General features: G+C 36.2%; 2 protein-coding genes across 10 annotated transcripts; one reads left to right on the forward strand and one right to left on the reverse strand.

Moving 5' to 3' along the window:
* Positions 1 to 289: 289 nt before the first annotated feature.
* Positions 290 to 5,667, reverse strand: LOC104239119 (uncharacterized). Of its 3 annotated transcripts, none has more exons than XM_009793661.2 (6): positions 5,448 to 5,667; positions 4,405 to 4,808; positions 3,799 to 3,889; positions 2,520 to 2,816; positions 1,184 to 1,392; positions 290 to 596 (listed from the first exon to the last, which is right to left on the reverse strand). In XM_009793661.2, exons 2-6 carry the CDS (start codon positions 4,795 to 4,797, stop codon positions 498 to 500), a joined length of 1,089 nt encoding a protein of 362 aa, XP_009791963.1. In that variant the 5' UTR covers positions 4,798 to 4,808; positions 5,448 to 5,667; the 3' UTR covers positions 290 to 497. The 3 variants fall into 3 exon arrangements, with proteins under 3 accessions (XP_009791963.1, XP_009791961.1, XP_009791962.1); XM_009793659.2 differs by having other exon boundaries at positions 5,376 to 5,667; XM_009793660.2 differs by lacking the exon at positions 5,448 to 5,667 and adding an exon at positions 5,073 to 5,245.
* A 2,896-nt stretch (positions 5,668 to 8,563) lies between these two features.
* On the forward strand, positions 8,564 to 20,009 carry LOC104239118 (uncharacterized). Of its 7 annotated transcripts, none has more exons than XM_070152748.1 (12): positions 8,564 to 8,839; positions 9,117 to 9,271; positions 9,387 to 9,657; positions 10,367 to 10,463; positions 10,551 to 10,675; positions 10,758 to 10,842; positions 10,932 to 11,067; positions 11,166 to 11,320; positions 11,394 to 17,892; positions 19,221 to 19,415; positions 19,496 to 19,546; positions 19,686 to 20,009. In XM_070152748.1, the coding sequence occupies exons 2-9, from the start codon at positions 9,260 to 9,262 to the stop codon at positions 11,410 to 11,412; spliced, it is 900 nt and encodes a 299-aa protein (XP_070008849.1). In that variant the 5' UTR covers positions 8,564 to 8,839; positions 9,117 to 9,259; the 3' UTR covers positions 11,413 to 17,892; positions 19,221 to 19,415; positions 19,496 to 19,546; positions 19,686 to 20,009. The 7 variants fall into 7 exon arrangements, with proteins under 7 accessions (XP_070008849.1, XP_009791955.1, XP_070008850.1 ...); XM_009793653.2 differs by having other exon boundaries at positions 11,394 to 11,676; XM_070152749.1 differs by having other exon boundaries at positions 11,394 to 11,676; positions 19,221 to 19,317.
* The last annotated feature ends 5,343 nt before the right edge of the window (positions 20,010 to 25,352 follow it).

Here is a 25,352-nt window from a genome sequence, read left to right on the forward strand (position 1 = left end):
ATTTCTAGAGAGAACAACTCGGTGAACAAAGCATTCAGCATTCACATACGGTTCGAGCAAGGGACGCACTTCAAAGGACATGATATAAACAATCTACCCTAACATAAGAGTTAGTGGCTACTTCTACGGCTCGAACCAGTGACTTATAGGTCACACGAAGACAATTTTAACATTGCTCTAGGGCATTCCCAGAGAGTACTCCGAATAACTAAAAGGCACAGCAGCTTCATACGAACCAAAACAAAAATTAGAGGTTTTCAAAATGGCAAGGCTTCCTAGTTTACGAAGGGAAGTAAAATGGCGCCACATGCCTCTTGCAAGATGCTTGTTATAAGCATAAGTTTTTAAGCTAAATAAGATACTGATATTTGTTCAACCAAACAGAAACATAAATTTGGAGCATTTACTTAATAACAAAGATAGTTTTTCTAACAAATCAATGCCCAACAACAGAATCAAGAATCCATCCAGAAACCAAGAACTTCCAATCACTCAAGTCAGTTAGCCGCAGCAACAACGGCAAGCTCATTCCTTCCAAGAAATACATCACTTAGGACTGTCTCTGATCGCAAGGAGACTTCTACAAACTTTAGAGCCTGCCAATCAATTATAAGCAATCGTCATAAAAAGGCAATGCCATTATTGAAAGAGCTCAACTTCTATACACTGACATTGTAAAACCTTTTTACACTATAAGACTACAATGACCTACTAGGGATGACAATGGGGCAGGACCTTAACGGACAAGGCAGGGCCTTAATGGGTCAGGGCAAGCAATACTTAGACAGGGCAAGGCAAGTCAAAATACATTTTTTAGAATGGGGTAGGGTGGAGATGGGCAAGGAGTTATAAAAAGGTCAAAAGTTATAAAAAATTGAATAGAATCTTGTAAAATGGAAAATAAAGTTTAAAAAAATGAAGAAAAGTCTAAACAAGGCAGGGCAGGGCTTAATAGGGCGGGACGGGGCAGGGCAAAAACTAGAAAAATACTAGACAAGGCCGGGCCAGGCAGGTCAAAAGCTTAGTAGGCACAGCTTGCCCTGCCTTACCCAATTGCCATCCCTAGACCTGCAACAACTTGTTACTCTTATAACTAGTCTAATTTGCTTAAACAAAATATACTAAAAGTAAATGACCCCCTAAACAGTTAAAATACATAGAAAGCAGAGATTCACTTCTTTACCTCATTAACACCAAACTCCACAGTCCTTACTTCAAGCTTAGAAGTTGATACAGGATTATTGACCATATTGAGCTTCGACAAGCCAGATATTAAAGATAAAGGCCTTACGAACAAATTATCAGTTACCATATAAGTGATTAGTCCTTTAACATAACCCTCATCACTATCCAAAAGCTTGTTTGGAATAGCTTCAGACATGCTTGTAAGCTCTGTCATAATATAAATAATCACAATAAGGACAAGCAGATAAAGTATTTGTGATAGTGATAAGAAGAAGAAAAAAAAAAAAAAAAACTGAGAAAGTAGTCCTCTCCTTTCCAATTTATGTGACCTCTTTCTTTTTTGGCCCGTTCAAAACAACCGAACCCTTTCAAACAGCGGCGTATCTCGGATTTTAAGAGTATGGGTGTACTATACTACCGTTTGGTTTGACTCCATCAAAATTTTGCAATGACAATAAGTTCTTAACAAATTTTCATACCTTAAAAGTGATTAATAATAGCATCGTTATTTGAGGAAAACTCACTTCACAAATCAAAGAAAAATTAGAAGGAAAATATAAAGTAGAGAAATGATAAAGAAATCGGTTAGAGGGCGATTATTGTTCGTAAAAATGTTGAGATAGAAAGAGGGATAAGGAGGAGATGTGAATTAAGATTTTTTTTTTTATAGGAATTTTCAAGAATGAACCAAAAAAGAAACTGGAAAAAAGGAGAAAAGAATAAACATAAAAGAAAGAAAAGATAAATCAATAAACAAAAAAAAAACCACAAAATGGAACCTAAAAAGAAAAGAACGAAAAGGAAGACAAAAAAAGAAAAGACAAAATATATAAAGGAAAACAGAAGACAGAGGATTTGAACCCTTAACCTGGGCCATCAGAGGGGCACACAGCCACCAATGGACCAAAGTGGCATCTTGCGCATGGGTTCACCCACATCTGATTAAGTACTATACCACAAGAATTTATACACACTCTAGGGATGGGAGCATGGGTTCACGTGAACCCGCACCCCTCCATGTAAATCCGCCTCAGTTTTCAAAGTTGGAAACAATCTAACTTAAACTTATTATTCTACCCTTAATGAGAAGTTTTTATAGTTACACAAATAGACATATTTAATACCACAAGTTTCAAAAGAATAATAGCCACAGAAATATTATGACTCTAGTGTCACAAGTTTTAAAAGTCCTCATTTTATTTTCTTAAATTCCGTGCCCAGTCAAAGAGATTCATATAAATTGAAACGAGGAGAGTACTACTACTCTGACAAAAACCTATTAACCAAAACAGTTTACTTCAGACACCAGATGCATAGACAAAAAAATAAATTACCGTGCAATAACTGCAAGGCTTCAGACCAAGATTTTGATCCACTTGCCAAGAGGAGTTCATCCTTTGTTTGATTTGAGTGCATGTAAGCTTCATTTAAATTTTTAACACTTCTGTATATATTTCCAATACAGCCAACCATAGTTCTTATACTTCTATCAGTAGTAGTTCGGTTGATAATAGTTCCAGTTGGAAGTTGAAGTAAGCTGATCAGGAAACAAAAGAAGTCCTTTCCAGCTTCAACAAAGAGGACTCTTTTAGCTTTATTGTCAACTATAAGCTTCACACTGCAATTTTCTCCTGCCAAAAACTTAACAAATAAGGTGTCTACTGATTCAAATTCTGAATTAGTACTACTTTTAAATTAGAAAAAGGTTCTACTGCATGCATGGGCGGATGTAGTGTGTTACCATGTGTTACCAACAGGTTCAATTGAACCCATATCATTAAAATTGCAAAAATAGAAGATATGAACCCATAACTTTAAAATATAATAGGTTCAATACTAAAACCTTTAAAAGTTGAACCCATAGAATTTAAATCCTGCATGGGGATAAAAGAAGGAGATGGTTGAATGTTGGTAGTGATTTTAAGCGCGGGCAACTAGGATGGAACTTTTGAATATTGGTCAATCAAATCCAATATTTTCGACATGAAACAGACACCTATGTACAATGCATTCCACGCTAAAAAATGAACTCAACAACAATAACAACATACCCAATGTAGTCCTACAAGTGAGCTTTGGGGAGGGTAATGTGTACGCATACCTTAATCTTACCTTATGAAGATAGAGAGACTATTTTCGATAGCCCTCAGCTCAAGGAACAATGAAAATAAAACAACAAATAATAACAACAACAAGATAATACAGTAACAGAAGCGAATGACACAACATGTAGTAATAAAGAACCAAGAATAAGAAAATAATAAGAATAGAACTAATACTACTTGGTAAGCCAAGGGGAAACTCACGATTACTCATCAACTTTTAACCCTAATTCTCGACCTACACACCTTTCTATCGAGGGTCTGCATACACATTACCCTATGCTAAAAAAATGCACTCATCAAATATAAATTATGAATCTCTAATGGTTAATTGACAATTAGTATAAGTACTGGTTTCCTTAAATGAATTTTTTCCCATTCAATTTGGTGACAAACATACCATGCATGCACATTAACTTTATGGATAACTCTAGCTAATTACGCAAATAATGTCAAACCTATAATACTATTACGAACACCAATTTGCAACCAAATGACAAGAATCACTAACCATCTTTGGATTTTCTCCAACCAGTCTGCCGAAGAAAAATGTCAGTTAGAACTGTTTCTGACTTCAAAGAAACCAGCAAGAACTCGTGCTCCTAGATTTGGTTGAAGAAACAAAAAGATAAAACATTAATCATGTCCTACAAATCAAACAATACAGAAAGAGAGGGAATTATACAAAAATAATTTCGTCAAAAGTATTTGAAAGTTTTTTTTTTTCAATTCCACCCTTACTACAAAAAGGAGTATTAAATATTCATTTAAGCGAGAAATAAGGATAATCTAGTCATATTCTTTTACGATATATGCTAGCTAGTAAATGATTTTCTTAATGTCTGTGCTAATTAGTTGTTTTGTCATTTTAAATAAAATGAAGGCAAGTGATATTCAAAGACACAAAGATCGCCCTACCAAATCACAACAACAAACCCAGTGAAATCTAACAAGTGGGGTCTAGGAAAGGTAATGTGTACGCAAACCTTACACCTACCTTATGAGATAGAGATGTTGTTTCGGATAGACTTTCGGCTCAAGAACAGTGAAAATGAAGCAATAAACAGACAAAATCAACAATAAGGCAATAAGACAACAGAAGCAAATGGTGCCCTACCAAATCACTGATCTGAAAATCAATTATCCTTTCTTCTACTGCATCAATTTGGGGCTTTAATGCTTTTAACACGGGGATTGCAAAGGCTGCAGAAGATGGTGTAACAAAGAGATTATCTGTGATCATCCATGTCATAATATCCTGGACATTACCAAGCTCATTAAGCTGCATGTAATTAGAACCCGAGTTTTTCATAATCGGGATTATGTTGCCAAGAGAACCACACACGGATTTAATACTAGGCTGCCCAACAAAACATCCAATTGGTAATTTGAGTAGGTTAAATAAGAAATCAACGAAGTCTTTTCCAGTTTCAGCAAACAGAACTCTATGAGCTTTGCTATCAACCAACAGCTTCAAGCAAATGTTTCCCTTTTCCATGACTTTCCCCATATATTAACAACCTAATGACAAAACAAGAATATTCATCAGTCCACTTCCAAGAATGTACTAATTGATCAGATACATCATCGATCAAAGAATAAGCAAGAAGAGGTTATTATATATGGTTTTTTACAATAAACAAGAAGGCCTTAGAATAATCTACGCAAAGAAAAAATAGTTTTCATGTTAAAGTAAGTTGATCAATTATCACCAGAAATATAAATTGTGAAAATATGTTCCCTGTACCAATGTTGAATACTAAGCACAAGAAGTCAATCAAATACCTAGTATGCAACTGTGGAAAGAAGAAGAAAATAACAGAGAGTAGAAGCGAGACTGCAGCGATTTGTACTCAGAAATTCTGATGGGGAAATTCATATGGTTCTTAATGAAGAGCAACTAAAAGGTCTGTACTTAATTATTAGGGAAATGCAACCTTTGGTCTTTCCTATGTGAGCAATTGAAAGGTCTGTACTTAATTATTAGGGATTGGTCTTGCGTTTACAAATTCAAAAATAAAATTATTAGTTAAACAAGTTAAGGAAAACTAAAATTAAATTAGAAAAGTTTTACAGCAAGAAACTTACTTGGGAGAACTCAAGGATTGAATTAGTACAAATCAATATTTGCAATGATTTGTGAAGAGAAATCATTATTACCAACTTTGCCGCATAAGGATTGAACTAAAAGCTCATCATCAGTCGGGTAAAACTGAAACCCGGGTGGCAAACTTAGTTGTGAAAGAAGGTCCGTTTCCTGAACACCCATTATTATTATTCTAGGCAGCAAAAACTAAGCAAGCAAATGGTTAAAATTGTAGAGAGAGAACTGTAAGAAGCGTTCAGAAAATTGGGAGGAGGGGTGTCCGACGGGTTATGGGTGGTCTTTTTTTTCCTTTTTTTTTTTTTTTGTTGTTGTAGGATTGGTTCTTTTACTCGCAAAAAAACACGTGTTATGTCCGTTAAGTTTAAACTTTGAAAGATGACACACATATATATATATTTACTTAAAAGGAAAGAAGAAGTCAGACATGAGATTTTGCCATGTGTCACGTGCATAAAATATCATGTTGCATTTTTAGGACAAATTAGTTAATTTAGGTGAAAGTAGTTTCTCTTTTTAAATCTTGAACTTGAAAATATTTAATTAGCTATTTAATATTTTAAATAAAAAGTAGTTTTTACTGTTTTATTGGAAAAACGTAGCGCTTCAATCCCACGCCATTAGTTAGTTTAGGTGAAATTACTTTTTTTTAAAAAAATTTGAATTTAAAAACAATTAATAGGTATATTATTAAATTAAAAAAACCAGTAGTTTCTACGCTATTTGCCCTAGAAAGAGGAATTGGAATTCGGCGCTTCAGACCTACGCCCTTCCTTCGTCTATTTACCCTAGAAATCGTAATCCTACAAATTCGGCTTCTATCCCACGATCTCTCACCATGATTTCAACTCCTCACCCGCGCATTCCTCTTTCCTACATTCTCAGTAACATGATTTCATAGTTTTCTCAATTCAGTTTTCTACTTTTACAATATATATACTTCTATTCTTTCTCCCTCTTCTGCATATCAAACAGCAATTGTCGACTACAAGAGGTGATCGGTATGATTTGTATTTCATAAACAATCTTTATTACAGTTGAGATTGTATTTCTTGATAGATTTTTCTGTGAAGTTTGTTGGACCCTTGTCTATTGAAAGACGCATTGGGAAAGTTATATATCGGGTGGATACCCCAACTTGGTGGAAAATTCATCCTGTCTTCCATGTCAGTCTTTTGAAACCTTTTCGAGAAGACACAGACGATCCTTCACAGAACCAACTCACAATACCTAGTGTTCGACGCCCCAATTCAACCGGGAAAAGGCGTGTTGAAGTTATTCTCGATGATCGAGTGATTCACACCTCAAGGAAAGATCACCAAGAGTTCTTGGTGAAATGGCAGGGTTGTGATACAGAGGAGAATACTTGGGAGAGGGGAACAAACCTCAAAGCCTACAAGAGCCTTATTGATGACTATCTTGCAAGTAAGGTGCCGAGGATCGCCAACTCAGGTGGGGGAGAATGTCATGGGCGGCTTTCCAGCCATGCCTCATGGCCCCTTGGACGCGCACCATGACGTCCTAGCAAGCCTCCCAACGCCTAGCGCCATGGATGGCCCCATGGTCTTGGCTGCGCCAAGTGACAAGCGCGCATGTGCCTCCGTCGCCCCATCAATAGCACTCGCCAGCGCCCAGCCACAGGCAAATGCCAACAGTGTCGCACGCGCATACCGTGATGCCCAAGACAAGGTTGCTGACAATGGACCTGTTTCTACCTTGTAGAAATCTAAGTCATTTTCATTGTAAATATAGAGTAGTTTTATTTCATGTACTTCCATTATGTTCCTCTAGCTTAGTTAGGTCAAGTCTTGTAACTTTGGTTTATTTTTTTTAAGCATTATTAGGGGGATCAAGCAATCAAACTTTCTAGCAAACAAACTATTCTCTATATTGGTGTCTCTCACCCTCGACACCGTGTTGCTTTTCTGTAATAGCTTTCATTAATGCAATCAAGCTTTCTTTCATTCTCATTTCTATTCTCTCAATTGCTCTTGACATTGATTTTCTTATACGGCACTGACATTCTCGTCTAGCGTACGGAGGGGACCTCAATTGGCAGATAGTAACTGCACTGACATCAATTGATTTCCCTTACGTCGTCCTTTCCAGGAATCTCAAGAAGGCGCTGCGTAACATAATACATGATTGAGGTAAGAGGTATACCTCGATAAAATTATGACGTTGGACATAAAAATCACCTAAATTCATTGTTGCTTTAGGACACGTTGAAACATAATAAGATCAGTTTAACCAAATACTTGACTTGATAAAAACGAACAAATGATAGATAAAGATTTTACTGTACATTTGGGATCCTATCACAAATAAATAGGCATGATCACTTATCAGAAATGAGGGTAATACTAATTTATATTTTGTTACTTGTTACTCTGAAGCAACAGGCGTATGACAATTATCCTCACTAATAAATTTCTTTTTTTGGTTCTCACTTGCTGTTCGATATTCGTATTCGAGCTCAACTAATTCAGATTTAACCGAGAAAATCCTAGCTTGAGAGTGAAACGTTCACTAATACAGGCGAATAGACATCTCTTGCCTCCAATGTTTGTCTAATCTTTATCATTTCGAGTCAATTTCACAACAAGAGTTGGGGTTGCTAAATTTTTATTGAGGATGACATTATTCTATATATAATTGAATAATTCTTCATGTGCTTTCCAGTTTTACATCAATCTATTCTCCACTTTAAAATAAGCATATACCAACTAGCTATTTTTGTTTCGAATCCCTTGTTTTTAACAAGTGCGGTATAATATGTTACCTATTTTATTTTTCAATATTATGATTGCTATAAGTATTTACCCGTTATTATTGTATTTAAATGAACCTTTTAATGCAGTTGAGTGTTTATACGATCCAACACTCAGCCAATCAAAACTATTCTTAAGTTCGATTCAACAAGTGGTTATTATTATCTTACCTATGATATGACTGTTAGATTTTGTCATTTATGTTACTTTAATTGTGGTTATTATAGGTTTGTTTGGTTAGCATTTCAAATTAGGTGTCAACACAACTTAAGTAAATTGAATTGTGACATTTACTCACTCTAAATATTAATATTAGGTGAACTTACTTTTTTAAAAAAAAATTTGAATTTAAAAACAATTAATAGGTATATTATTAAATTAAAAAAACCAGTAGTTTCTACGCTATTTGCCCTAGAAAGAGGAATTGGAATTCGGCGCTTCAGACCCACGCCCTTCCTTCGCCTATTTACCCTAGAAATCGTAATCCTACAAATTCGGCTTCTATCCCACGATCTCTCACCATGATTTCAACTCCTCACCCGCGCATTCCTCTTTCCTACATTCTCAGTAACATGATTTCATAGTTTTCTCAATTCAGTTTTCTACTTTTACAATATATATACTTCTATTCTTTCTCCCTCTTCTGCATATCAAACAGCAATTGTCGACTACAAGAGGTGATAAGTATGATTTGTATTTCATAAACAATCTTTATTATAGTTGAGATTGTATTTCTTGATAGATTTTTCTGTGAAGTTTGTTGACGGTATAACTCCTATGGCAACTGTTGTTTACCAATCTTAGGATTATACCATAGATTCTTGCTGATGATTTTTTGGAGAATCGTCAGCAAAAAGTCAATTATTTCACATGATTTGTTGCTTCATATGTGTTTCTATAAGTATTTTGTTGCACTTTGTACTAATATTTATGAATACCTCTGTCTATTTTCAGGACTTAATGGCGGCTCAAGTAAATTTCGTTAGCGAAATTAACAGCAAGTCAATGAATTGGAAATTAAAGGTTCGTGTTGTCAGGCTTTGGGAAAATTCGGATCGCGACAGACCTGATACGCCTTTTCTATTGAGATTATTGTGATGGATGAAAAGGTATTGATTTAAACTGAACGATTACTTTCTATTTGCATTGTTTACATATGAATAAATATATTACAGCCATATAGAAAATAACTTAGTCATTTTAACTAATTGACTATTTTTTTAGGGCGACCGCATTCACGCAAGTATTGGCATGCCTTTTATCCAAAGGTTCAATCAACAAATTAAGGAAATGGGTTTGTACATCATGAAGAATTTCGTAGTTTGTCCAAATAATATGAAACTGAAGACCAAAGATCACAAGTTTAAGTTAATGTTCACGCATAAGACCACTGTTGAGGAAATACATGATCCACATTTCAACATGTGCATCTTCAAATTTAAAACCTATGAGCAGCTGTCAAATCCTCAGGAATTTGACAATACTGAGCTATTCGGTAATTAAATTTCTCTCATTTTTTCCAGTTTCACTTTACTTTTAATTATTTTTTATATGAATGCTAAGTGAGAAGTAATTCAATATAACTAAACATGGCAGTGAAGTAGTAGCTAAAAAATAATTTCCCTATTGCTACAGTCTATAAATAGGACTACTTGATAAATCAGCCAAATTTCCACTTTTCAAAGTAGGCTGATGTTGTGGAGAGAGAGTTCACAGAGAGAAGTTTGCCAACTATGTCTTACTGTAACATGTGCATGAGTTAATCGTTCTATTTTGTATAGACTTAGTAGAAATAAAATGGTTGTCCTATTGCTTTTCAAATAGACTCAGTCGTAAATGAACAACAACTATAATTAGTAAGAGAAATATTAATTAATAAACACATTAAATAGAAAGGTAAACCTAACTTTTACTTAAGTGGTTATGCATACCTGAAAGCTAACTACTTACTTTTGTGTAACTAATAAAAGTAATTGTAAAATTGAGGTGTCCTTTTTCGAAAATGACAATCTGATTTCCGTCAATCGTGGATACGATTTTTCGGTTTTAGTTAATATTCTATAATCTCTTTTCTGTCTTATATGTTTGTTTTACACATTGCTATATCTTAAGTAGATCATGAAATTAAATAATTTCTTTAACAATTTTCATTTATATTGTCCATAATGATTACTAATTTTGAACAAATTTCAATGTTATTGTAGATGTTATTGGCGAAATTGTGAGCTATGAAGACTTACAATCTATCAAACAAGATGATAGCATCCGTATGTTCATGAACATTGAGATACAAGATTATGAGTAAGCTCGCCACAATTTAATATACTAACTAAATATTTCAACAATTCTTTAATTTGATTCCTATGCTTAACCTTATAATAATTGTAGGAGCAATAATATTTCTGCAACTCTTTGGGGAGACTTTGTCGAACAGATCAAGCTGCATTTGAATGGATCCAATGATAAGCCTATTGTCATCTTCATGCAATTGATTAGAGCACATCGATATCGAGGTTATTAAATTTTCTACTTACTTTACTATACAATGTCTTTATACAATTAATAAACTCTTAAAAATTACTTTTATGTGTATAGAACAATATTCGGTGAGGAACACTTGGCACGCGTCGAAGCTTTGGATCAATTCAAATCTTCCTCAAGTTGTTGACTTTTGCTCCAGGTCTATAAGTTATACTTAATTAAAGGATATTTCAAATCAAATTTTAGTCTTAATATTTATTAACATATATCAACTTAAAAATGAAATAGAATGGTTTCTGTGCGTGGAGAAAGCTCACAAAGAATTACTCAAATTTCATCTCACAAAACTCATTCTGTTGTTGATGAGCTAGCATCTGGAAGCGTTGAAGTTAAAACTATTGAGGATCTGAGTGACTGTAAGCATGTGAGTACCTACTTTTTAGTTTTGTTAATTTTTAATTATCACAACTTTTATCCTCTCTTTCTCTCCATAACATTTGTATATAAATTTTTTATGTGCAGCCAGGATATTTCTGGGTTGTAGAAATTATTGTACACATAGAATTAGACCGTGGATGGTGTTATTTAGCATGCAAAAATTGCGCAAAGAAACAAGACAAAGAGGGGGAAAATTTCTATTGTAAAAAATGCGAGCAACTTCAACCTCTCACTCATAGGTATGACCATAATTTATAGTTTTATTTTACTATTATTAAAGATTAAAAAATTAAAAGCACAAACTCTTTCCAGGTACATGCTACAAGTTTAGGTGATGGATTGCACCGATACAATTTCTTTGTTGTTGTGGGATAAGGATGCAGCTAAGATTATCGAAAAATCGGCAAATAATTTAAAGGATGATGTATTGGAGGTATAATACAATTGTTTAGAAAAATAAGACCATCAACTTTGAAATAAGTGGATGAAGCACTACACATGATATAATAAGTTTAGAAATATTTGGAGGAAACTTGAAGAAAAGAAGAGTCGTGTATATGAAGGACCATTCAAGTTTATCAAATGCCTTCTCAAGGTAAATTTTTATTAACATTCTCCCATTGTTACCTTTTTCTTTTCTGAAAGAGTGAATGAGCTCTTGGATGATTATAGCATTGTCACTAGCTCTCCTATGTTTTATGAAGCTAGATTGAATAGGACTGATGAGATTGTTTAGAAAAGGTTTTAGCCTATTTGCAATAATTTTGGTGATTATCTTGTAAATAGTATTACATAGGCTTATAGGACGAAAATTATTGAGGTTGTTAGCATTAGGAAATTTGGGGATAAGGCAAATGTAAGTAGAGTTTATTTCTGGAGGAATTGCATTATCCTTAAAAACTTTGTGACAAAAAACCTTCACTGAATCTCTTATTATCTTCCAGTATTTTTGGTAAAAAAAGGATGTAAACCATCCGGTCCGGGAGATTTAAAAGGTTTGAAGGAGAATATAGCACTATAAATTTCTTCATCTATCAAGGGTCTGTCCAGAGCAGATAGATCTATTGTATGGAAATTAGTTGTGCTATGAAGTAAGTGAGTCATATCTGTAAGGGTGTGACTAGTGCAAAATAACTTAGAGAAGTGATCAAGTGTATTGTTAATAATGTCAAGGTGATTGTCAATCCATACTCCTTCACTATTCTTAAAAAAGCTAATATGATCTTTTCTTCTCCGGTTAGATGCACTTATTTGAAAAAATCTAGTATTCGCATCCCCTTCGTTTAGCCAGGTGATTCTAGATCTAAGCTTCCAATAGTCTTCCTCTAATTTGAGAATGTTATTATAATTTGTATTTAGATTTTTTTCTAAACTTTGAAGGAACGAACTAGAGGAAAGATAAGGGGATTTTTGTATGCCATTTATTCTGGCTAGAAGCAATTTCTTTTCCCTAAATATGTTTCCAAAGTGGTCATTTCCCCATTTCTTAATAAAGGCAGTGAAGGAATTGGTTGCCCCCATTAGATCTTTATTCTTCCATTGGTTTGCAACTATATTACCAAAATTAGGATGAGTACACCAAATATTTTCAAGTCTAAAAATTGTTTCACAGTGGTGAGTAATATTATTGAGCTTAACAAGGATAGGCTTATGATCCGAGTGTGTCTTAGGAAGGTGAGTAATGGTAACATTAGGGAATTTTTTTACCCAGTCATCATTAGCTAGGACTCGGTCTAACCTTTCCATAATTAAACCTTTTTTCTTCCTATGATTGGACCAAGTAAACTTACTTCCCTTGAAGCCAAGGTCTATTAACTTGCATGAGTCGATATGGTCCCATATTTTAGCTGCCCTATATTTCTTTAGAGGTCTTCCTCCTATTTTTTCATTTGTGCTAATAATATCATTTAAATCACCCCTAGCATCCACGGACCTTTATAATTTTGTAAGATAGCTTTTATATTTTTCCACATAATATCTCTAGGTTGAACTTGAGTACTAGCGTAAATAGCCGTAAAAAGCCAACTAAAATTAAAAGGATGAACCTGAAGGAGTGTATGGATCTCCTGACCATTTCTGGTAAAGTGCTCAACCGTAACTGTGTCATGGTTGTAGAGGACAACCATTCCTCCTGACTGGCCTTCAGCGAGTACCTCTATGAGTTCAGAAAAATTAAATTCATGGAGGAGGGGTGCATGCACATGCATCCTAGTTTCCAAGAGAGCCACCAAGCAAGGTTTGTGGGTATCGATTAAATCCCTAAAGTTACGACGGAAATCATCATTATTAGCACCTCGGATGTTCCAGAATATAATAGTGGTTGCTCTATTCATTAGAGGGGATTGAGGTTGGATCACAGTGGATTCCCTTTCCACTGAGTTGTGACTCCTCCTTCTTGATGGAACTAGAATGATAGCTTGCTTTCCTACGGTGGGATCTTGTGGTGGACGAACATTCATTGCGCATTTGTACATGGTGCTCAGGCAATTGAAGATGTATTTCTTGCGCCATAGTTCCTGGAAGAGAAGTATTTTTACTTCGTTTAGGCTTGAGAATTCTACACTCGGTTGAATATCTTATGGATGGTGTTCTTCTTCTTCCTCTACTGGAGGTTGTGGAGGGCCTTGTTCTGGAGCATTGGCTTGAATAATTAGATCTAGGTTGACTGGGGCCATGTTTGGAGGATTGTTGTTTCCCTGGGCTGCATGGTGACCCCATGGCATGAAGATTGGGTTGATCATCATGCTCTCCTCTGCTGGGAAGAAGGGGAGAGTCATTGGGAGATTGATATATTGGTTGGGAGTTTGAGGGAGGTTCTATTGACTCTGCATTTCCTGGATCAAAGTGTGGTTCATATGTAGGGCTAAGGGGTGGAGAATGTTGTTGATCCAAGCTTGGTTTGTGTAGTTGTTCATAGCCAAGTGCATCCCCTCCACTATTAGTTGGCTAGGTAACGAGTATTCTGTATTATTATTACCATTTCCTGACCATTGATCTGAATATTGAAGGTTATTGCATGTCCTAGGAGACCTGCTTCTAGCCAAGAGGCCGGTTGGTAGTTCTGGGATTGAGGGGGTGATGTGAAGAAGAGGGGATGGTTCTGTAGATGTGGAGGGAGTTGTGGAGGGTTGGACATTTGAGAAGGTCTGAGTTGGTTTGTTAGGTGAATCAATCAAAACCTTCTTCTTGCTGATAGTGGGAGTCTTGGCATTGTTGTCTTGGATGATATTTATAATGTTTATATTGGTAGTAGGAGATTTAGCTTTTGTAGGATTATTGATTTCAATAGTGGTCTTTTGATGCATGTCCGATAATTGGTTTAGCGTGTGTTGGTATATAATATCTTTGGAGGATATTGAGTTTGCCAAGAACTCTGAATTTTCTGCCATTTGTACGTCCCCCTTTGCATGCATGGCCATGTGTAATGTAGATTGGATAGGGGTAGTAGTGTGATTAGTACTAGTATTGCACATTAGATTAGGGACAACCGAGTCATTCCTAAGTTTGTCTTTAGTGGAAAATTCTTGTAATGATTGGGATAAGGGTTCCAATGTGAGAGTATTACTTGACACATGTTTAATTTTGTCTTTTCTACTTTGCATACATTGGGTAATAGGGATTGTATACGGATTGTCATCTAAACCATCATCCAAACCTATGTGCTCTATTGAGTTCAGAGCCTCAAAAAAGTTTGGATTCTTGCCAGTATTGAGGAAGCTGTTTTTTTCCTTGTACTGTTTATTCTTTGGCATATTACCAGTAGTATTGGATGGTTCTTTACTCAAATTTTTAGAGGTATAGTAGGGATCATTATGAGGTTTAGAGGACATACCTGTGTCAGTGCGAGATGGATTCAGATGTGTACCTTGACTGTTACCCTTTGCAGTGCGGACTTGATTTACTCCATTGGCTTTCTTCTTCTTACTGAATGTGACAGTTACCCAATCGCGAGGAGTCTTGTTGTTGAGGTCCTGTTATACCTCCTTGGATATCATTGGCTTTATGGTGTGGTGAGAGCACTAAACATTTTAATTGGTTATGATCTAATTTCCCATATTTAATACATAAAAATTTTTCCCCCTCATAGTATATATGTTGCTTGTAATTTCCAATATAGACGAATAGCTTTACTGGTTTGTCCATAGGAACTTCAACACAAAGTTGAGCATATCTTCCTCTTAGAGTTGAGGAAGTGCAGGCATCAATCCTCAATTGACGACCTATAGTATTCCCTATTTTTTGAAGAATGGTTAAGTCATAAAATTCGTAGGGAGTTGTGGTAATCGAATCCACACGACTGATTTTAATTGTTTTGCCTCACTTGCTACAAAATGAGGTTCTCATTTTTGTACTGATAGGTGATAACCATTAACAAACCATGGTCCGTTATTGAGGGCTCAGGACATATTCTCTTCTTTGGAGAATTTTACTATGAAATAATCATCCCCTAGATCCATTAGGGTGAAATTTTCATTTGGTTTCCACAGTTGGTATATCTTCCTTCTGAGGTATTGATGGGGAATACGTTTTCCCATGAGCTTAATAATAAGAGAATATTTCTATGGTTGGTATATCCTTTGAAGATCACCTACTGAAAGGGAAACTTGTAGGTTATCATTTGATTCTATGGTGTTTTGTGGACTGGTTATATGGCTAGACAGACCATAGGAATTATAGTCTAGTTGCGTGGAAAAGACTTGGGTGGTTTGTGGTTGCATGGGGTTTTGAATAATCTGGCCGCTAATAGTGTCCAATAGAAGAGCTTCCTTATATGAAGAACCTTGAGGTTGGGGTATTTTATCTAGCATGATTGGTGAGGAGGAGTTCTCTGCATCAATCATTTGATTTCCCCTACTAGTAGAAAGAATATGCGGATTAATTTCTTCACAATTATGCTGTATATCAGGTGGTTTGGGTGGGATTTGGGAGGCTGGGTAAGTGGATAGTGGAACAGTTTCCATGGAGGTGGAGGTAGGGAATGTAAAGAGAAGGGAGAGTTTCTCTCTCTAAGACAATTTTTTCGATCACCCACTTCTACTTTGTCTATGCATGGAGATGTTATCAAACTATATAAATCACCTAGTAGATATAAGAAGTTGGGACCCTATCTCCCTTAGTAAAGACTGCCCCCAACTATCTCATTTATTTTTTGCAGATGATTTGGTTCTAATAGGCAAAGCAAATAATAATACAACCTCTTCTATAAAATCTGCTCTTAGGCAATTTTGTGCCTTCTACTGGCATTAAGGAATGCAATTCTTTTGGGAAATATCTAGGTTTTCCCATCATTAGCAAAAACCCCAGTCACAAAGACTACCAATTTATCATTGATACCATGAGGAGTAAGCTCTCAGGATGGAAATGTGACAAGCTTAACCTAGCCAGTAGATGCACTCTAATTACATCTACTCTAGAAAGTCTACCTGCTTACTACATGCAATATACTATGCTTCCCCCCAAAACCCTTAAGACTATTGACCAAATTCAAAGAAATTTCCTTTGGGGCTCAACCGAAAATAGGAAAAAACTACATCTAGTTAATTGGGGTATTGTTACTACACCAAAACAGGAAGGGGCTGGGACTAAGGAAAGCTCGGTCAAAAAATATAACCCTACTAGCAAGTCTAGCATGAATATTAGCAAACAATACCACTAATCTTTGGGCTTCAACACTTCTTAAAATATACTCTCATAAGCCAAAAGATAAGGGCTCCTTCATTTGGAAAAGTGTGATCAGGGGATGGGAACTATGCCAAAAAGGTCTGTCTTGGACTATTCATAATCTTCAAGCCTCAACTTATGGGATAATAATTGGATAACCAACTCCAAAGCCCTTAGAAACTATGTCATTGGCCCTTTAACTAAAGAGGAATCCTCCCTTAGGGTATGTGATAGTAGAACTAGGAATAATTGGGATTTGGGTAATATTTCCTTAGATATCCCTGAGGAAATTATATCTAAAATCCAATCAACTTTAATCCTCAATGACACTAAATCTGATTCTTTATCCTGGGATAGTAACTGAAATGGTCTATTTACGACCAAGTTTTGTTACGAACTTTTGGAAGGGAAAGTTCACCCTGAAATCAAAAGTGACTGGATCTAGGAATTGCACTGTCCTAATAAAATTAAGCACTTTATGTGGATATGCAACCTCAACAGATAGCCATGTAGAAAATACCTTTCCCATATTGGCATAAACATAGATGAAACATGTACTATTTGTCGTAAGGAACCTGAATCTCTTAAGCACATTTTTCTCGTATGACCAAATGCTAAAACCCTTTGGGATAATCTGGGAACTGACACTTCCAATTCTCATCTTTCAAGCCAAACATGGCTTCATTCTCTCCAATTAAAAAGTCCCATTATTCCCAATAAGTTAATCAATTGGAACACCTTGTTTCCCTTTATTATCTGGAATATTTGGATTACTAGGAATAGTAACAATATTAATAATATTACCATTCGCTCATCCCTCAGTAAGATCATTGATCAATCAGTAGAATACGTGTTACTTACAAATATGGAGTCTAATTGGGATAAGAAAGTCATTCTCACCATCAGTTGGACGAAACCTTGTAGGGGATGGTATAAACTAAACATAGATGGTGCCTATAATAAGGAAAAAGGTATAGAAGGCATTGGAGGGGTCATAAGGAATGAGAAAGGGGACTGGCTAATTGGTTTTGCTTCAAAGATAAGTGTAAAAAATCCAGTTCAAGCGGAACTCATGGCTCTCTATGAAGGACTTTGTATTGCAAATAACAGGAAACTTTATCCGTTGGAAATAGAGACTGATGCTACACAGGTAATCACTTTTATTCGTGATGGATGCAAAACTTATGATTCTATTATAAATTGTTGCATGTTACTTCTGGCACAAATGGGCACCGTGGAAATGCATCACTTCTTCAGGCAGGGGAATGAAGTAGCTCACAAATTGGCAAAGCATTGAATGACGAGCTTAGTCTCAAATAAATTAGCATTTTGGTTGTATCCACCACTTTTTATCTTGGCCAGGATGCTGGCAGACAAGTGTGGTGAAGTTTGTGAAAAAATAATTTCTGTTAAGTGTTGTAGAACTCTAGCTGCTATAGGTAATTTGCATGCCATGCATGGGTTACCATCTATCCTTGATCATCATAATCAAAACTACTCCTGTAATGCTTACTACTTTTGTTTAATAAATAAGTATCTTTATGTTCAAAAAAAAACTTTGAAATAAATGGTACATGATCCAATCCCCTGCATCTCCTTTCGTTCTTATTTTGGGGTAGTTTAATTTATGTTTATAAGCATGTGAGGACTGTTAAACTTCAAAGTTCCAAGTTTAAGTTACAAAGTCAGCACTGAATGCTGTGAAACTTCCTCTATTGACCTTCACATTATCAGAATGGCTACTTCTGCCATTTAATTTACTTTGAATTCTCAGTTAGTATTATTTTTCTATAACTATGAAAGCTAAAAAGTGAGTTTGACCGAGCAACAAGCAAATCACTGTGTAAGGGTAAGTAGCTTTACCTTTTTAGCATATATATTCCTTTGGTTCCCATGTGCCGTGGTTTCTTTCTGCTTTCTTGTGTCTTTTATGCTTCTGGCCCTTGCTAATCATTTATTTTACACATCATGCTTTATTGCTCTTTTCTATTTGGATTTTTTAAAAGTCAAATGAGCTTATTTTGCTAAATTCGTATGCATTTGCTCTTTTTAGATTTACTTTACAGGGTTGATAAGTTTGAAATGATGGTAATAGTTCTCTATTCTTTGTTGTCCCTAAGTTTTGGTGAAGTTAAGATAGTTGTAGTTTGGTGTCTTTTAAAGAGCATAAATGTTGTTTGAATTTTGATTGATGTTTCACTTTATTTTGATCCTACTTCAGAAGACTTATGCTTTCACTTTAGTTTCTGATGTTCTACTTTCCTCTTTTAATTTTAGTAGCTTTATTTAGTGTATTGTTCTTGGCATTTAGCTTATGCTCAATAATAAACTTACTATGAGAATTGAAGCATTATCTTTGTAACTATTAAATCCATTCTAATATGGAACAAAAAATATGTGTACACCATATTACATTTGCTTTTTTACTTGTGTTGTTGTAGCTTCTGTTAACCGTTGTGATTATGTCCTTTTTGTTAGAATTATGGTGCTGCAGACGACTCTTCATGTCGAATGGAGAGAGAAGATATTGTTGATAAAAAGTTTATGTTTAAAGTGGAGGTTAAGAGTTCCAACGGTAAGAATCAAGATGATGTCTTGAAAGTTGTTACACTTAGTGACGATGAAGAAATTATAAAAAAATACATTCTTTCTCCACGTGAAGAGGCATTCAAAGTATGTTTCTATACTTAATTTTTCTCAACTTTCCTATTTGTGATTGAATTGATTTACTTATGATGCACAATTTTTTATAGGATCCAGATTTCAATAATAACGAACTCAGTCATGAAGATAATGAAATCGCGGTGATTTTACAACTCATTATTAATATTTTACATAATTCATTCTTTTAATTTAATGATTTGCAGGTTATACAATAATAAAGCAATAAGAACTACAAATTAACTATTGATTTTCACAAGTTTATGTGTTTTAAATATGTAGGATTATACCGAAGATAACGAGTTGATCGATGTTGCAAATACACCTGCCAAGATTGCAGCAGTGGTTGAAGAAGATTCGAATGCACAGTTATCGGGAAATAAGATCAAGAGAGTATTTAAAAAAAGAAGAAGACAACATAAGTTGTTTTCAAATGTAATTGTTGCAGAAACTAAAATATGTCTGATTAGTTAGTTTATTAGTTTTATTAGTTATGAACAAGATGTTTGAATCATTTCATGTTTTTCTTGGTATTGAACTTTTCCAGTTTAGTTAGTTTTGTATTCTCATTTGTTTTGGATAAGATATTTGAATCAATTTATGGTTCTCAGGTGTTAAACTTTTACTCTCTACATACGTAAGACAGTCCATAGATTGTTAAAGCTCCATTGATTTTGTACTTAACACTGGCTACTTGCCAGTGTTGGTTATTTTTTGAAATAACCTTTTTACTATTATATTGATTTTAATTGGGGATGCATAGCATCTTTTCTGGTTTCCAGGTTTTTCTTGCCATTCTCATCTCATTTTACAGTGGCAATCCATTTTCCATGTACTCTATGTAGTATTTATTAACTTAGTAATGCAAAATATGGAAGTGTTTATGCCTCAAATAGTTTAGGGCTAAAGTACTAAATATGATCTTGAACCAACTGGTATGTTCATGAATAGTTGGTATACTTTTATATTAACGTTGTGACTAGCAGTACTCCATGTATCCATACTTAAAAAATCCAAATCTGCCATAAATTAGGTTAGCGCTCGAGTTGCAAAATAATTTCCATGCAGAAATTCTCTGGTGGAGACAGAAAAAATAAAATTTATACAAGCAATGAGTATAAGAGCTACAAAAAAGATTCACAGAATTATTACTATATCTGTTCTATTCTAAATTGAGTTGCCTCACGTTCCAATGGTCCATCAAATTTCTCCAATGACCTTAAGTTCCAATGGTCACTTTTAAGTTAAGAATTCTTTTTTTAATATATAAATATAAATAAAGGAGAAAAGAAAAAACCACTTGAATAATTCCTGCTATAACTTTACGTGTGTTTAATATCTTTTTTCCTTAACTTTAGTTATTAATTATTAAAGTTATCGTGATTATCCTTTGGTTAATCTGAACTCAAACTGCTTGGTCAGAAATCGTTTTGCTCTTCTCAATAAAAGTCGATCTTTCTTCAACTCCCACTTTTTATCTGTCAAAATCATCAAACCACTTCATCTTCCTTCCAGTTTCTTTCAAAAAAAGGCATACTAATGCAGGTTCTGTAACGACCTGACCGGTTGTTTTGAGTTCTAGCACGCCGTTCAGCAGTCTGAGGCCATGAGCAGCTTCATTTCAGGTATTATGACTTGTACGCATGGTCGGAATTAGATTTCGGAAAGTTCAGAGTTGATTTGGCAAGAGAGTTCTCATTTCAGAAGCTTAAAGTTGAAGGAATTAACTAAGATTGGATTTCAGAGTAAACGACCCTGGAATCGGGATCTGAAGGTTCCAGCAGGTTCATATGATGATTTCGGACTTGGGCATGCCCGGATCGAGTTTTGGATGACCCGAGAGCGTTTTGGCGCCTAATGTGGAAGTTAGCATTTTGGAAGAAATTTCATAAGTTTGGCTTGAAGTGCATTTCAGTGTTATCGATGCCCGTTTGAGATTCCGAACCTGGGAGTAGCTCCATATGGTGATTCTAGAGTAGGGAGCGCGATCGGAAGTGAATTCGGAGGTCCATAGGTCATTTTGGGGTCAGTTGGCTAAAGATAGAAAATTGAAGGTTTTTGAGAAGTTTGACCGGAAGTGGACTTTTTGATATCGGGGTCGGAATCCGATTTCAGAAGTTGGAGTAGGTCCCGCAATGTCAAATGTGACTTGTGTGCAAAATTGGGGTCAATCAGACGTGATTTGATAGGTTTCAACATCGAAAGTAGAAGTTTGATATTCTAAAGTTCATAAAGCTTGGATTGGAGGTTGATTCGTGATTTTAGCGTTGTTTGATGTGATTTGAGGCCTCGAGCAAGTCCGTAATGTGTTTAGGTACTGGTTGGTATGATTGGTTGGGGTCCCGGGAGCCTCGGATGGATTCTGGGTGGTTAACGAATCGAAATTTGGAATTTTGGATAGCTGAAGGGGTCTAGTTGCTGGTATAACCGCTTCTGCGGAGGGTTCACCGCAGAAGCGACCCCGCAAAAGCGAGGAATTGAACCGCAGAAGCAGTTAGGCGTGAAGAGGGCTGGGACCGCAGATGCGGTCGTTTGGCCGCAGATGCGGGACCGCACCTGCGGTGGAGAAGGCGCAGAAGCGGAGAAAGGGCAGCCTGGGAAGGGCCGCAGATGCGGTAGTGAGGCCGCACCTGCGGAACCACAAAGCGGTCGAGGGACCGCAGGTATGGAAAGAGCTGGACGCAGAGATGTGTTTTAAAAATCGGGATTTGGCCATTTTCTCTCATATTTTCTTGGCTTGGGCAATTTTTGGGAGAGTTTCAAGTGGGATTTTTCATCATCAACGATAAGGTAAGTTAATCCCATCCATCTTGAGTTAAATACATCGATTATGTATGGATTTTAGCATGTAAATTGGTAGAAATTTGGGGTTTTGGTAGAAATTTGGGGTTTTGGTAGAAAGGCCTAGAAATTTATATTCTTGGAATTTGACCACGATTTTGGGTATGGAATTGAGAGTAAATTATATATTTGAGTTCGTGGAATTATGGGTAAGATTAATCTTCGAAAATTTTCGGAATCCGGGCATGTGGGTCTGAGGGCAATTTTGTCAACTTTTCGATCGGGGCTAGGAATTGTTAGAAATTGGATTGTAATGATTAATTGAGCATATATTAATGGATTTATATAATTATTGACTAGTTTTGGAGCGTTGTGAATCCATTTGAGTCTTCGGAAGAGCGTGAAATGTCGGTTATGGATCTTCGGAGCGAGGTGAGTCTCCTTTCTAACCTTGTAAGAGGGAATTGTCCCCATAGGTGAGTTAATTGGCTATGTGCTCCTATTTGTGGGGGCTACGTACGCACGAGGTGACGAGAGTCCGTGCGTAGCTGCTATTATACTATTGTCCGGGTAGTTTAGGACCTAAGAGCATGTTATACTTGGATTATTTGTGAACTTATTGACAGCTTGAATTGCTTAAATCATATTGAATTAGTAAATGAATTTCTAAACTGATTAAACTTCATTTTTCTTAAATGGTTAAAAGAGGATTGGCTTTCTTTGGAAATTTTTTCCGTTTGGACTTCTTGGTTGTCAGTTTGTATGTGTTTATTTTGGAGTGGGCCGAACGCCTCGGCAGATTAAATAGATGCATCTATGGTTCGCGCCATTCGACCCTCGGCAGTGCACAGTTTACTTTCTGTTGGAGCGGGCCGTACGTCCTCAGCATGATTTGCGCATGCTTGTATTTCTTGCCTTGAGATTATTTGGGATTGATATTTGCTCTCCCCGACTTGAATAAATGGGAAACTATTGGATTATAAATCTTGAGATTTTTAATATAAAAAGGAACGGTCACTTGTACATGACTTACTTGAAATTACTGTCAATCTTAATAAATCCTTGATTATTCGCATTAATAATATATCATTACTGGACCACTAGTAAGTGTTGAAGTCGACCTCTCGTCTCTACTTCTTCGATATTAGACGAGATACTCATTGTGTATACGTTGTTTTTGTACTCATACTACACTTGTTGTGCATTTTTGTTGCACAAGTTCATATGTGGCTAGTGGCTTAGTGGCATAGCGGCATTGGTTGATGCAGAGACTTAGGCTAGCTGTATCCCTCGAGGCGGCCCGCAGCCAGTACAGTCTCTTTCAGTGTATTGTATTTACTTTTTGTCCAATTTGTATTCCGGATAGTTGTTGTGCTTTATTCGATTCCTTAGTAATTGCTCATGCACTTGTGACACCGGGTTCTGGGATGATCATGGGATTTTATTTCAGTAGTTAAATTTTGTAAAGACATCCTCATTTATTCAGTGGAGATTATGATTATTATTCATTTGTTTAAGGGAAATTATTTCAAAATAATTAGATAAAATGAGAATTTATTAATACTTCCGCGGTGACTTGCCTGACAGTGGTGTACGACACCATCACGACCCTTAGTGGATTTTGGGTCGTGACAATATGGTATCAGAGCACTAGGTTCCCTTAGGTCTCATGAGTAATGAGCAAGTCTAGTAGAGTCTCGCGGATCAGTACAGAGACATCTGTACTTATCCTCGGGGGGCTACAGGGCTGTTAGGAGTACTTCCCTTCTTGATTCGTCATCGTGCGATTTGATTCCTTGAGGCTTATGCCCTTGTTTCCTTCCTACTCAATCTTACGCGATGCGAACCACTTGTTATAAATCGAGGATTGAAGAATTGTAATGGTACTACAGATGTGGTGCTGTGACGACCCGACCAGTCGTCTCATGAGTTACCACTCCGCTTTCCCTTATTTCAGCTTATTTACGCTTCGTTATCCGTGTTTTATGTGATCAGGTGGATTAGTTTGAGTTCGAAGAGGATTTGGTAAGAAATGAGATATTTAGTCTCTTTTAAGAAGGCTTAAGTTGGAAAAGTCAATCGGATGTTCACTTATGTGTTAGAAGGCTCAGAAGTGAGTTCCGATGGTTCGGTTAGCTTCGGGAGGTGATTTGTGACTTAGGAGCGCGATCGGAATGGGTTTTGGAGTTGTAGAGAAGATTTAGGATTAAATTGGCGAAGTTGATATTTTGGCGGTTCCGGTTGATCGGAGAGATTTTGATATAGGGGTCGGAATGGAATTCCGAGAGTGACCGTAGCTTCATTCTGTCATTTGAGATGTGTGTGCAAAATTTTAGGTCATTCAGACGAGATTTGATAGACTTTTTGATCAAAAGCATAATTTAAGAGTTCTTGGAGTTCTTAGGCTTGAATCCTATGTTAAATTGGTGGTTGATGGTGTTGTGAGCATCCCGAGGTTTTGAACAAGTTTGAACGATTTCATGGGATGTGTTGGCGCAATTGGTTTGGAATTCCAGGAGTTCCGGGTAGGTTCCGGGATGTTTTAGGCCAAAATCATAGCTGTAGCAGGTCCAGAAGGGTTGTAGGCCTCAGAACCCATCCGCGCGGACCGCACAAAAGTAAGTGCGGCCGCGGTATGTGTTGTGCGGGCCGCGGTGGTTTTGTGCGGATCGTGGTGCTTTTGCGCGGACCGCAGAAGCTGAAATCTGAGGGGTACTCTATAAATACAAGGTTTTGGGTTTTATTTAATATTTTGACCTAGAGAGCTCCGATTTTGGCGATTTTTCGAAGGTTTTTCAAGAAATTCATCGGGGTAAGTGATTCTAACTCAGATTTGGCTAGAGCACATGAATCTATCATTGAATTCATCATTTAATTCATGATTTGGGATGGAATTTGGGAGGAAAATTGTGAAACCTTTCAAAAATATAAAATGATAATTTGAAGGAACAAGTGGTATCGGAATTGGATAATTTTCTTCATCAAGTTCTACAAGACTTGAAGACATGTGCCTAAGGAAAGCGATTGAGCAAAGAAGGTTCACAATGCAATTGAGCTAAAGTGGGAAAATGGTATGGTTAGACTCGTGAGGGTATGAGGATTCTGAAAATGTAAATTTTACCCGATTTCGAGACGTGGGACCAGGGCTCGGGTTTTGCTAATTTCGGG

The sequence above is a fragment of the Nicotiana sylvestris genome, chromosome 7 (assembly GCF_000393655.2).
Source record: "Nicotiana sylvestris chromosome 7, ASM39365v2, whole genome shotgun sequence".
Classification (NCBI taxonomy): domain Eukaryota; kingdom Viridiplantae; phylum Streptophyta; class Magnoliopsida; order Solanales; family Solanaceae; genus Nicotiana; species Nicotiana sylvestris.